Source organism: Eretmochelys imbricata, chromosome 3 (genome assembly GCF_965152235.1).
Source record: "Eretmochelys imbricata isolate rEreImb1 chromosome 3, rEreImb1.hap1, whole genome shotgun sequence".
In the NCBI taxonomy this organism is placed as follows: domain Eukaryota; kingdom Metazoa; phylum Chordata; order Testudines; family Cheloniidae; genus Eretmochelys; species Eretmochelys imbricata.
Window position 1 is genome coordinate 204,702,352 of NC_135574.1, and position 13,560 is coordinate 204,715,911.

The 13,560-nt window shown below is 46.4% G+C and overlaps 1 protein-coding gene across 1 annotated transcript; it reads left to right on the forward strand.

Moving 5' to 3' along the window:
- The first annotated feature begins 1,941 nt into the window (after nucleotides 1-1,941).
- Nucleotides 1,942-13,560, forward strand: DSTN (destrin, actin depolymerizing factor). Its single transcript, XM_077814127.1, has 4 exons — nucleotides 1,942-2,139; nucleotides 11,694-12,001; nucleotides 12,295-12,371; nucleotides 13,013-13,560. The coding sequence occupies exons 1-4, from the start codon at nucleotides 2,137-2,139 to the stop codon at nucleotides 13,120-13,122; spliced, it is 498 nt and encodes a 165-aa protein (XP_077670253.1). The 5' UTR covers nucleotides 1,942-2,136; the 3' UTR covers nucleotides 13,123-13,560.

The following is a 13,560-nucleotide window of genomic DNA, read 5'->3' on the forward strand; positions in this document are numbered from 1 at the left end:
TGTCAAGAATTATAACATTCATAAACCAGTTGGAGAACACTTCAATCTCTCTGGTCACGCAATCACAGACATGAAGGTCGCTATCTTACAACAAAAAAACTTCAAATCCAGACTCCAGCGAGAAACTGCTGAATTGGAATTCATTTGCAAATTGGATACTATTAATTTAGGCTTAAATAGAGACTGGGAGTGGAATAAGTCATTATGCAAGGTAGCCTATTTCCCCTTGTTTTTTTCTACCCCCTCCCCACCGACGTTCTGGTTAAACTTGGATTTATGCTGGAAATGGCCCACCTTGATTATCATGCACATTGTAAGGAGAGTGGTCAGTTTGGATGAGCTATTGCCAGCAGGAGAGTGAGTTTGTGTGGGGGCGTGGGGTGAGAAAACCTGGATTTGTGCTGGAAATGGCCCACCTTGATTATCATACACATTTTAAAGAGAGTGGTCACTTTGGATGGGCTATTACCAGCAGGAGAGTGAGTTTGTGGGGGGGGGGGGGGTGGCGGAGGGTGAGAAAACCTGGATTTGTGCTGGAAATGGCCCAACTTGATGATCACTTTAGATAAGCTATTACCAGCAGGAGAGTGGGGTGGGAGGAGGTATTGTTTCATGGTCTCTGTGTTTATAATGTCTTCTGCAGTTTCCACAGTATGCATCCGATGAAGTGAGCTGTAGCTCACGAAAGCTCATGCTCAAATAAAGTGGTTAGTCTCTAAGGTGCCACAAGTACTCCTTTTCTTTTTGCGAATACAGACTAACACGGCTGTTACTCTGAAACCTTACCAGCAGCACACTACAGTAAAAAGGGAAAGGCAGTTTATTCAAGCCTTTTCTCAGAAACACCTTTCTGACATCTCTCACTTCTTCTGTCTCAAAAACAAACCCTGCATTGTGTTGGAAACCTGAAACAGAAATGACTCAGCCTGCGTCTGACTCATATACAGTGGAGCTACTGCTTCTTCGGCAGCTGCCGAGTCACCTCTAGGAAGAAATACACAGGGTTTCCCTATAGCACACAGCGAATCTAGTGGATTGAACCAATAGGGGGGTGGTTAGCTATAATCGCACCAAAGTAGGTAAAAATGAGAGCTCCTTCCCTCATCTTTTCTCTGATTCTCCTCCCCCCTTCTCTCCTCCCCCTTCTCTCCTTGCCACCCACTCCCTGCTCGCCTCACTCCCTGCCTGCTTCCACTTTACCTCCCCTCCCCCTGCCTGCTTCCACCCTGCCTCTCCTCCCACCCCTGCCTGCCCCTCCTCTGCCTGCTTCCACCCTACCTCCCCTCCCACCCCACTCCCCTGCCTGCTTCCACCCTGCCTCTCCTCCCACCCCTGCCTGCCCCTCCTCTGCCTGCTTCCACCCTACCTCCCCTCCCACTCCCCTGCCTGCTTCCACCCTACCTCCCCTCCCCCTCCTCTGCCTGCTTCCACCCTGCCTCTCCTCCCACCCCTGCCTGCCCCTCCTCTGCCTGCTTCCACCCTACCTCCCCTCCCACCCCACTCCCCTGCCTGCTTCCACCCTGCCTCTCCTCCCACCCCTGCCTGCCCCTCCTCTGCCTGCTTCCACCCTACCTCCCCTCCCACCCCACTCCTCTGCCTGCTTCCACCCTACCTCTCCTCCCACCCCTGCCTACCCCTCCCTTCCCGCTTCCACCCTACCTCTCCTCCCCCTCCCCTGCCTCCCGCCCGCCCCTCCCTTCCTGCTTCCACCCTACCTCTCCTCCCCCACCCCTGCCTGCCTCCACCCTGCCTGCCTCTCCTCAGTCCCTCCCGGCCTCTGCCTCACCTGGGAGCACGTAGCCCCCTCCAAAGGCCCTGCCATTGGCTGGCGGGCACGTGAGCCCACCTGGCAGCGCCCTGTCTGATTGGGCAGCCCGGCGGCCCCTCCTCCCTATATAAGGGCCCCGCCCCAGGGCGATGGAAGCAGAGCAGGCTGAGTCCGAGCGTTGCCAGCAGAGCTCCCCCCCTCCCCCGCCAGCAACCGTTTCCTCCAGGCACTGCGGCGTGACGTCGGCAGCGCTTCCGCCCGGCTCGCGCCTCTCCCTAGCTCCTTCCTGTTCCCGCGCCTCGCCCAGCAGCAGCACCGAGTGAGGCAGCCGCTCCCCGGACTCGAGACCCGCCAGCCCCGCCGAGACCATGGTGAGAAGCCGGGCAGCGCCCGCCGGGGGACTCGGGCTGAGCGTTGGCTACCCGCCGTATCTCGGCCCCTTCCATCTCTTCTCCCCACCTCTTCTCTCTTCCCCCCCGATGGTACCGCCCGCCACGGAGCCCGGGGCGATGCAGCCTTCCCCTCCCCGGCGACCCCCTCCTCAGCCGATGGTACCTCCCGCCCCCCTTTATACGCGCTGGCGCCGGCGCGTCCATCGCGGGCGGGGGGTGGGGGGGCAGAGTCATTTCCCTGCCGCTCCGCGTGGCTCCTCAGCCGGCCGTGCTCCCCTCCCCGCCTCGCAGGGCGTGTCCCCTCCCAGGCGCCGCGGCTGGGCCCCGGCCTTCCCGCCGGGCCGTGAGGCGCGGGCGGCTCCCGAGGCGGAACGGCGGCCGTAGGAAGCCGGAGGTCTGGCGGCGGCGCCCCCGCGTCTCCCGGGCCTGCGCGATGGGTCCCCCTGGCGGGCGGGGCCTGCCCCGGCAGCGCGTGGGGCGCGGCCGGGGCCGTTCCCGGGGCGGAGGCTCGCCGTGGGGTTGCTGGCGGGCGGCGCTGGCCGGCCGGGCTCCCGGGGGGGGCTCGCGGGGACGCCTCCAGCCGCGCTCAGGCGGTGGCTGACTCGGGAGGAGTCCAGTGGCTTATTTGCTTTCGACCGGCTTTCCCGTGAGGGTGAAGTTCATTGCCCAGTAAGGCTAAGAATTTCAAGATCAAGTTGTATAAACTTGAAGCTCTGCAGGCAAAAGTCTAATGGCCCATTATTGGCGGGGTGTTAACTAATACCCTACTTGTCGGTTTAAAAAAAAAACCTCTTTCCTCCCCATATAACTAGCTAAGCAGCATTTTACAAGGCTGCTCTGGAGACCTTTAAAAAGTTTCGAGGCTGTGACTTGCCTACTATATTCCACCTTAGTCCCGAGGCCTGCCGGGGATATCAGTTGGCGGCTCGTTCACGGGGCTGTGAGCATGGGCGTGTACTTGGCGCGGTTCACCCCAATCCCGGACACCTGCCCCTTTTGTGGCGTGAAGCAAACCCTGGCGCCCGTCTACCTAGAGTGCGCCAGGCTGCAGACCCTGTTCCAGCTCCTCACAAATATTTTGTTAAGGTTTTGGTTGTACTTTTCCCCTCACCTCCTTATCTACACGCTCTCTGTCTGTGGGCCCACTAAGTCGCAGGGCCTTCTGGTCCACCTCCTCCTGGCCTTGGCTAAAGTGGCCATCTATAAAACCAGGGTGAGGAGGTTGGCTGATGGAGTCTCCTGTGACTGTGGGGCCTGTTTCCGATCCTCTGTCCGTTCAGGTCTCCGGGCAGAGTTCCTCTGGGCGGCATCCACTGACTCCCTTGACGCCTTTGAGGAGCAGTGGGCGCCGTCCGGGGTCCTCCACTCGGTGTCCCCGTCCGGTTCCCTTTGTTTGATCCTTTGACCGCACTCCTGTCCCTGTCGTTCATTAGTTGTCCCCCATAATTATTTGGTTTTCCAGGTCCTGTGGACCCCCCTTAGGCTGGGGGGGGATCCTTTAGCAGTGGGTGGGCTTTGCCCGCCCGCTTCCTGGATCCCCAATAAGGCTAGTAGGCTCATACTGAAAAGGCTAGTTGGAGACCATATATGTTGGGATGATAACTTGTACTGAGACCTTGATTTGCTGGTTCAGCTGAATATAGGTTACTCAGTTTACAACACACTATGAAACTTGATCTTGTAGGTCTGGTTGAAATCTTTCTATTTTTTTTTTAAAGAAAACTAGCATCTGCTTGCCAAAAGACTTCTTCAGAGGTCATCCAAAAGAATACTTGCCCATGTTTAATCAGACAGTCTCTAGTCTGTAACTTATTAAACCTATTTAAAGAGCATTCTTCCTCAAATCTTAGTTTCTGTTCTCATTTGATATTATAGTGAAGTTAGAAATCTGTGTCCATGTTTTGTTGTCATAGAAATGACTGTCTCAAAATCAGAACTGACTCACCAGAGAATGTTATATGCATTTGGCTAATGACCTCAAACTGTTTCTCACTCTTAAAACATCCTTCAGAGTACCTTGGTGTGTGTTTTTTTTTGTTTTAAAGTCTATAATCCCAATAGCTAGGCTTGGAAAGATTAGGTTTTTATTAGTATATGTTGGTAAACATTAATTTTGCCATACATGGAAATGGGCAAAAATACTTCCATTGACTGAAATCTACAGATAGGCAAATTGAGAAATGCTTCTCAAACTTGGTTTGATTTAAGAATATTTTTATATGATATGATTGTGTTAACGTCAAAGTTTACTTTTTGAACTCCACATCTGCCATAATTCTGAGCCCCTCCTACAACTGTTTTTTAAAAAAAAAAAAATGTGAACAATGGCTTTTAAATAAACATAATTCTGCCAAGATTACCTTAGACTTTTTTCTTTGTGGGCTACTCTGTGATTTACTGACATCATGTGATAGGAAGCTTTTGACCTGCTGTGTGTTGGGACTAGACATGTACTCTGCATGTCCTTGCGTACACTCCAGAGTATCATGATTCATTGACAAGCTCCCACGGGAAGCTGGGGCTTACTTGAGGCAACTAGTAGCCAGAACTTTGCTCCAAGTAGCCTTGGATGTCTCTGATGCAGCAGTCTTGTCTCTCTCCAGCTATCACCATGAAAGGGCATCCTGGTTACAATCCTCAGGGTTTCAGAGAAATTCAAATAACTGAAAGGGGGAGACCTTTAAAGGACCATATCTCTTACTCCCTTCATACGAGTTGTTACATACCCTAAAAGTTTCCAGGGTCACACCAAAATCCCTGGGGATCTATAAATCTGCTACCAAGGCAATCTTTTTAGCTACCAGGGACAGTTCAGACAGAACTTCCTCCTCATGAGCAGTCAGAGGCCTGCAGACTACACTAAGGTGAAGCCTAACTTCTAAAAGCCCTAAATCATTCTTCTACCTGCATCCTCTTCCAGAGAGCAGTACCGGCACTTGTACCAACTCTCCAACAGCGTTCTTCTCTACACCCATTTTTGGGTGGCACAATTCCCATTTTTCTCTGGCATGGGCTGGGATTACTTCACACCAGTGAGTAGTGGAGATATGCCATACAATCTGTGACCACCTTCAGGGAATGGCCTCATGATCCAACTGATGGAAACGTATTCCTTCAGCTAGGAGTGATGGAAGGAACTCCGGGAATTCAGAGGGAAGGGTTTCTGTTGCAGCTATTTCTTAATCGTCCTCTGCCTTTGTCTAGCTAGTAAGGTCTCTTATTGGTAGACAAAAGGCTGGATGGAGTCTTGACTCTGGTTTGGAAAGAAACTAGGTTAATACAAAATGACTTATTTGATAGGCAAATCATGCCAGCCAGGCTAGGATGTGATATGCGGAAAAACTTTTTTTATTGCTTTGACTTGTAAATGGTCTCTGACACACTAGCAGTAAATAAGATCCGACGAAGTGAGCTGTAGCTCACAAAAGCTTATGCTCAAATAAATTGGTTAGCCTCTAAGGTGCCACTAGTACTCCTTTTCTTTTTGCGAATACAGACTGACACAGCTGCTACTCTGAAACCTAGCAGTAAATGTCAGTTATCTCAAGTGTGATATGCAAAACAAATCAGATCTTAGTCTAAATTTCTGCAAAAGGGGACCTTCCCGCACTGTGTAGGAACAGTTGTCTGAGTTATTGCTGTCTGAGATCCTGCCTATACTACAATTTATAACCAACTACTTAACATATTTTGTGCAGACTTTTGTCACTATTTAATCATGTTCTAACCTTTCAAGGGCCTGGCTTGATACAAGGTAGTCTTCCCCAAATCAGCTGATCACAGCCTCCATCGGCTTGTTTGTCCATTGCTCCTGCCTTCCAGCTTTCTGTGCAAAGGACATCGTAGGGTGTTGCACAGCAGCATACGGGAGACAAGTAAACCTAGCTTCACTGCCCAGTTCTTCACAAAAGGAATGTTCACTTCCGCCACATGGTTACTGACTAAGGAAAATTTGACCAGCTCTCAAAGAGGTACTGTGACAAATCAGTGATTCCTGGATCTGATGTAAGTGTCACACAACAAAAATGAAGTTGTGTTTTCAGTGTAATGGGTCCCCAGTTTTGTGTGGAGGGAGAGGACATTGACTTCAATTGGAAGTAGGGAATTAACTGCGTTCTGTCTAGCAATCCTTTTATTAGACTGAAGTGCAAAGTTCTAGAGTCGCTACTCATTCCTTCTATATTTGGCTAGGCATGCTTAAGGAATGTAGCTTTCAGGCTCTGCATCCAACTGAACTTACATAAGAACTGAATCTTTTTTCCCAAGAAGCAAATATTTTCACTTAATTAGGTGGATATGGATTGCTTAGAACACATGCATACAGTTAATGTAGCTCCTGAATGATGTAAGATTTTGCTTTAAGACCCAGGTCTCAAGAATAATGTAACCAGTTGAACTGGTTTACCATATGTAAACTTAACACTGGTATTATGGCTTTTGGTTCTAGACTGCTGGGCTTGGAGGAAGAGAACCTGCATATTATCCATGCTGGTCTATTCCTCCTCCTCCTCCATGTGCCCGCACACCTCCTCTTCCCCCCCCCCCTCCAAAATTTACTTTGTGCAAAACTCCAAGAAGCTTAAAGTCTTTTTTTTTTGGGACGGGGGGGGCAGGGGCGGCATAAAAATCCTTTACTGAAGGAAAACCCTAAGGTTCATAGCCCAGGGTTTTGTTGGGAAGCACTAACTTCAATGCAACATTGGACACAATGAATGCAGAATTATGTGCTGTAAATCCAGTCTGCCAGATGTCTGGTATGTGCATCCTATCTTGAACTTGCTTTCCAAATGCAAACTTTCTTTCCAAATTCTAATATTACAGAAATGCATAGGTTTTGGTGGCAACTTGCAGGGCCTCTCTGTCAAAACTGGACTAAAGGAATAACTCTGGTTTAGATTTTGTGCAAGGTTTTAGGGCACTTCTTTTGAACATAATTAAAGAAAGCAAAATGTGGGAAGCTGACATGGCTGTTGTGTAGAGGACAGGAGGGAGGCTTTTTAGAAGGAAAGGGTTTCTTGCTTTTAGTACATAGTGGTGTTTAGGTAAGGCATTCCTCTAGCACAGACATCAGAGCATCAGTTTGTAAGGTGTGGGAAAAGTGCTACTTTTGGCTTTTTTCCACACATGGAAAAAAGATGAGACATTGGCTGCATCACTGTCATGCATTCTTACTTGGCATCTACTGAATCTCTTGTACATTAGCAGACCCCATGTGTGTGCAGTAGTCTAGACAGGTGTATAGGCTGGTGTTGCAAGGACTCGCAAACTTTCATGCCACAGCTCCCTTTGGGCCCACGCCTGGAACTCTGTATTCAGGTTGGCTTTGCACAAATGAACATTCTACTTTGAAAACTCTGCATGGGCAGCCAAGCCTGGATTAACCAGTGTGTATGTGGTGCACTTGTGCTGGGCCCGTCTCTGGGGGGGCTCAAGAGCACCAGACCAAAAAGGGGATGGGCAGCTGGTGGCTTGAGAGGCGCATGCAGCTTATCAGATCACTTTATTTGGTCCACTAGCCTGTCTGCTGGAAAGGAGATATTCTCCTCCCTTCCCTCCTGTTTCAGCATGTTGCTCCTGCATCCTCCACCTCCACTTCTATGGCCAGGAGCAGGTCACACAAGGCATGCTGTTGGGAGAGTGCTCCTATTGCTCTGGTAGCAGTCGATGCTGCCTAGCTGTCCAGCTGCTGCTGTGAGTGCTTTGTTGATCCAGTAGCAGCTGGCGCTGCCTTGCTGCTGTGAATTGTTTACTCTGATTTCTTGCAATTTTTTTTTCCCCTTGTCTCATGACACCTCACTCCCAACCTGCAGCTTGGGAACTATTGCACTATTTAATAGCAGCCCATGAGACATGTTTCCCTTCACACTTTCCATTATATAACATCCCTGTTGCATGGAAATTAGTATTGGGAATCAATTCCTAACCAATATAGAATTGTATCCTTTTTAAAGAACTCTGGACTCTTCCTGTGTCTCCTACTTCTTGCATTTTTTACCACCTGGCCCCTCTCTCCTAGTTCTTCCACCCTTGTAATGGAAGATGGTTTGTCTGTCTTTTCCTCCCTTCTAGTAGGGTTGCTAGTAAGGTGGGGAGGGGGTTTCAAATGCTTTAACAGGCTTGAGAGCCCTTGCATTGGGCACCTGTAGAAACAGATCAGGCTGGACTCAGGCCTCTCTCTTTTCTTTGTTCTGGGAATCACCTGAGTCAAAATTTGTCTTAGTTGTATGCTAAATCAGAATATATTCCAGTGGTGGCCTCACCTTGCCACCCACAAAAGTACCAGCAGCATAGCATTTTAAATAAGCAGCCATAAGTCTAGAACTTGGCTAACAATTTTCATGCCCAAGATGGAATAGAATGGAGTTTTTTTCGCTAGTCCTGCAGTGTTAACAGTAGCATCGCTCCATTTCGTTTGCCAAGTCAAGACAGCATAAATAGTGATGTGTGCAATATGCACTCCTCTGACCTGCTCACTGGTAGTGAGCAGCTATGGAAGATCAGTGTTCCAAATCTTGGGCCATTGGTTAAGTACCTGTAACTTTGTATGAGGAGGTGGAATATTTCTCCTCCAAAGAATCCATTGTCCTGGAGACTGGGAAAACTCACTTAGTTACAAGATGTTTTAAGTAACTAAAAAGATGTGCAGAGGTCTAATTGGGGCCAAGGAAGTGGTAAGCCCCATTGCAGTAATCTGCATGTGCTTTCCTAGACAGAACTGTAGCTTCATACTGCAACTAAAACTGGCTGTCTTCTTTAAAGAACACTTACCCAGCCCCTTTGGCTGGTGCAAAGCTTACATCCTCTAGGAGAGAGCCATTCAACATCACTTGTTGTTCACTTGAGTTCCCAAATTGAACCCTCTTAACCCTTTTTTGAATCTTAAATAACTTGCCAAAGTATTAGATTTCTTTGTAAGGAAACAAGAAGTTTCCTGCCTCAAGATGAATTACTGGCTCTACGCAATAAACAATCTTCCGCTCTTGGCGGTATTGTTGACTCTCAGCAGTACTCTAGCTTTTTGCTGGTTTTCTGAGGTTGACTTTTTTTATCCAAAGTGATAGCAGTAAAATCACTAGCAGGTCTGGGTTTAGGAAAGCAGGTCAGTGTGGGAGCAGGTGCCAAGGTTGAGGGTTCATAAGAAAAGCCATATGGCTTTTGCCATTTCCATATGTAATGTAGGAAACGAAGAGTATGGTCTGTCTAGTTCAAATTTCATAGGCCACAAGTTCTAAATATTGTAGCAACTTTAACTGGAAGTGTAGCTGCCTACTGTAATTTTTACATGGTAGCCAATCCTGAAACAGATTCAGTTGCCCACTTCTAGGTGGTTTATCTATAAATCCTGATTTCAGGATGGCACTTCAGATTCCATATAAAGAAATCCTAGCTACAGGGAATGAGCCAAATTTCAGATGGCATCTACCAACATGGCAGATGTCTGAACAAGGGAATTAATAATGTATTCAGTGAGACTACAGTTTAGTATCTGAGTAGCTTGAGTCAACTCATTTTCTTGGTTTTTTGTTTTGTTGTTTTTTTTTGGGCAAGGGGGTCAAGTTAAATCCTTAAAGGCTGTTCTTTTTGCTGAAAAGCAGGGCTCTATTTCCCTATCGTATGTACTTTCTCTTACCGCTAGCCTTGCAGATTCAACCTGGCATCTGAAAGACAAGTTTGTTTGGGTTTTTTGTTCATACTTCAGTGCAAAAAAATGTTCTGCAGGCTTTCACCTCTGGGGTCTTCAAATCATGCTCCTGGTGACAACCAGGCAACTCTACTTCGTCAGTAGGCTTACACAGATGCATTCTAACAGATTAGAACTGTGCAAACAACTTAGTGCAAAGCCACAGACAGCATGGCTCTATTTCTTCCTTTGCAAGAATACCTAATTAAAGAAGACTTAACATACCTGAAGCAGATATGAGTAAGAAGGTGCCATGTTAGTCACATTAGAGTAACTGTCTTAAATGGGAACCAAACTGAAATCAGTCTAAGCTGGTACCAGTGACTTTAAACACTGCACATGGAGTCCCCTAATGACTTCCATAGTGCTACAATTGAACTATCATGTCTGTAAACAATATTTTTCTCTCCTCTTGCTGTGAAAGACCCCTAAAAACAAGTGGCAATACTCTAGATAAACAGGGCTGTCAAATGCTTACCAAAGAAACCTTTCTCTAATGTCAGTCCTAAATGTTAATCAACTACTTTATAATGCTAGCTGCACCTGATTGTGAGTACCTAAGTCAGTGTTACCAGTGTGGTGTAATATTGCAGTGTACCAAGGGCACTGTAATAATCAAAGGGCACTCGCATGTGCTGAACTCAGATGTGTGAACAGGTCTCTCGAATCATTACAAGGATGAAAAGGTTTAACTCGCAAATATAGCAGGCTCATTACACTGAAGCATGTAACATTTTGAACAGATTGGTAGACATGCTTCAGTCTAATCCAGTCATTTTATACTGCTCTAGCCTAAATTATACCTATGTGGGAATACCTCAGTTGCCAGTGTGGATCATCCTTTCTTGAGAGAAGTATGCCCAGATGCAAACCTGGAGCTGTCAGGGCCACACATCTGCACAGATATATATATATAACAGTAGGGATAACCCCAGCTATCCTTCATAACTGAAGGAGCAACGGGCTTTTATTCTGTTTGTTTTTTATACAGTTCCTTTTATTCCCTCTTAGCTTATGTGGCTGGCATAGATGGGCCATATAAGAGTTAAATTAAAATAATCCAACGGGGAATTTTGACTACATAATAGTAACCTAAGAGCCAGCAGCAAACCAGAGAACTAGGAAACTTATCAAGCAGTTTCCAGAGATCTAACCTTATAATAAAAGCATGACACTTTCTTTGAGTAACTTCAACACAGACTTGTCACTCGCTCTAGTCAGATCTTGAGCCTAAAACCCAGCATTTTTCATAAACAAGTCTTGCTCCAGAACTTCTAAACTTCTAAACCTGAACCACACATACATGTGACTGTATATGTAGAATCTGATAGCACTGCTTTACTTTCCTGTAGGCTGGAAATGGCTAGCCAAAATAGTGGCAAGTTGAGACTTGTCAAATAGCTAAAGAATGCTGTCTCAAAATGACTGCCTGGTAAAAGCTACTTGTGGGGTTTCAAGAAAATCAGACTTAGGCATTCACTTCAAGACTGTCAGTTAAACAGACCTCTGGAGCTACAAGTTCCTGTTCCTCAGTAGAAAGACCTTCAATGCAAGTAGGATCTTCCTTCCCCATCAGTCACTTTTCAAAAACATAACTTATGTGCATTAGGAACTATAATTTTAAAAGCTAACTGTAGCCAGAATGGGAGACTTAGACCCTGTCTTTCCTATATCAACTTCTGGTGTTAACTGTTTCAGGCTTTCTGCATCTGCCACTCCAAGCCTTTAATACTCTAGGAAATATTGCTTGTCTTCTAGTTTTATCAGCCTAATGCATTAAGCTGATGTTATACAGTAGCTATATAAAGTGCATAGTCCAGGACTGAAATTGACTTAACTCTTTCTGTCATAGGCATCAGGAGTACAAGTGGCTGATGAAGTATGCCGTATCTTCTATGACATGAAAGTTCGTAAGTGCTCCACACCTGGGGAAATCAAGAAAAGGAAGAAGGCAGTTTTATTCTGTCTCAGTGAAGACCAGAAGTGCATTGTTGTGGAAGAAGGCAAAGAAATCCTCGTGGGAGACATTGGCGTAACAGTTACTGATCCTTTCAAGCAGTTTGTGCAGATGCTCCCTGAAAAGGATTGCCGTTATGCCTTGTACGATGCAAGCTTTGAAACAAAGGAATCAAAAAAAGAGGAGTTGATGTTCATCCTGTGGTAAGCTGGAAACGTGGCTTATGTGTGACTTGGTCTCTTTGCTTGCACAATGTACGTACATACCTACCTGCAATGCCTGGCCTGTACACAGGGTCTCCATTAATGTGTAAGACGCAGAAATAGGGTGACACACTCATCTGGTCCAAGATATTGCATGCCGTTTAGGATGGGGTGTCAAATGTTCGTAAATTTGTAGGGCCACTGCTTGTCACCTGAGTCTGTAGGTCTTAGATTCTGATATGTTGGATGTTGAATATCATCATCTTAACTTTCCTCTTGGTATGTCCAACTAGGGCACCAGACCAAGCGCCTCTCAAAAGTAAGATGATCTATGCAAGCTCTAAGGATGCCATCAAAAAGAAATTTCAAGGTACGTAATACAGGCAACACTTTCTCACTTGGCCCAATTAAATCTGTCTTGCACCAAGAACTGCTGACCCACAGGACTTAGCTGTTGCTAATGGACTAGCGTCTATTTAGAAATACCAGTTGAAGATGAGTACTTAGCAAGTGAAACTTCTTGAAACATGATTAAAACACAACATAGCAAAAAAGTGTCTGAATTGCACGTGCAGTAGAACTGCATTTTCCCTCTCCGTGCACATGGCTTCCCTGTTAACTAAGCCATAACTCTTCAGCTGCACACATCCCAGGTCCCATGCCACTTCAGTGGGTTTTTTATAATGCTGAAACTCCCAGCTTCACTCCAGCAGAATCTGCAACTGGGAAGACCAAAACATACACATCCAGTTCAAGTATCCAATACCATAACATATCCAGATGCCTCAATCATCAATGCTTGCACATCACTAAGTACTCAACTCCCACTGAAATTCAATGGCACTTGAGCACCTAAATCCTTTGGGCTCTTGAACTTCTAGACTGGACTGCCATGTACTTGAATTGTTGGGCTATCTGTTCAAATACTCTTGGCTACAGGTGCAAGTTTCTAATGAGAATTACTAGCATATGGGAACTCATGAATCACTGAATTTTTTGCCTTTCTTCTAGGCATAAAGCACGAATGTCAAGCAAATGGGCCAGAGGACCTTAACCGAGCTTACATTGCTGATAAGCTAGGAGGCTCCCTAATCGTAGCTTTTGAAGGATGTCCTGTGTAGATGCTATACAGTGCCACAACTCTACAAGCATTCCATGTTTTAATATATCAATTATGTAAAGCAAACATTCTAAACCAGGGTTTCACTAATGGTAGGGAAACTGTCTGTCTTGTAGAATAAAGTAGACTTTGCAGATGTAGTTGATTATGTACAAATGATCCTGAATAAATAAAGTCTAAGGATTTCTCTTGGCTGAGCAGCCCTGAGGATTACAAACAAGTTTACTATTGAACTCTGGCTTCAATACTGCATAGTGAAGGGGGGAGTTTGGTTCCCTTTCCAGTTGATCTAAATTGTAGCAAACATCACAATCTTAAATTTTCTCTGTAGCAATCAGACATGTCAAAGCTTCTTTTTCTTTTTCTTCCCCTTCCTGGCTAGTGTCTGTCTTAGGACATGATTAATACAACTTTATTAAATGTCATATGCTAAAAGGAA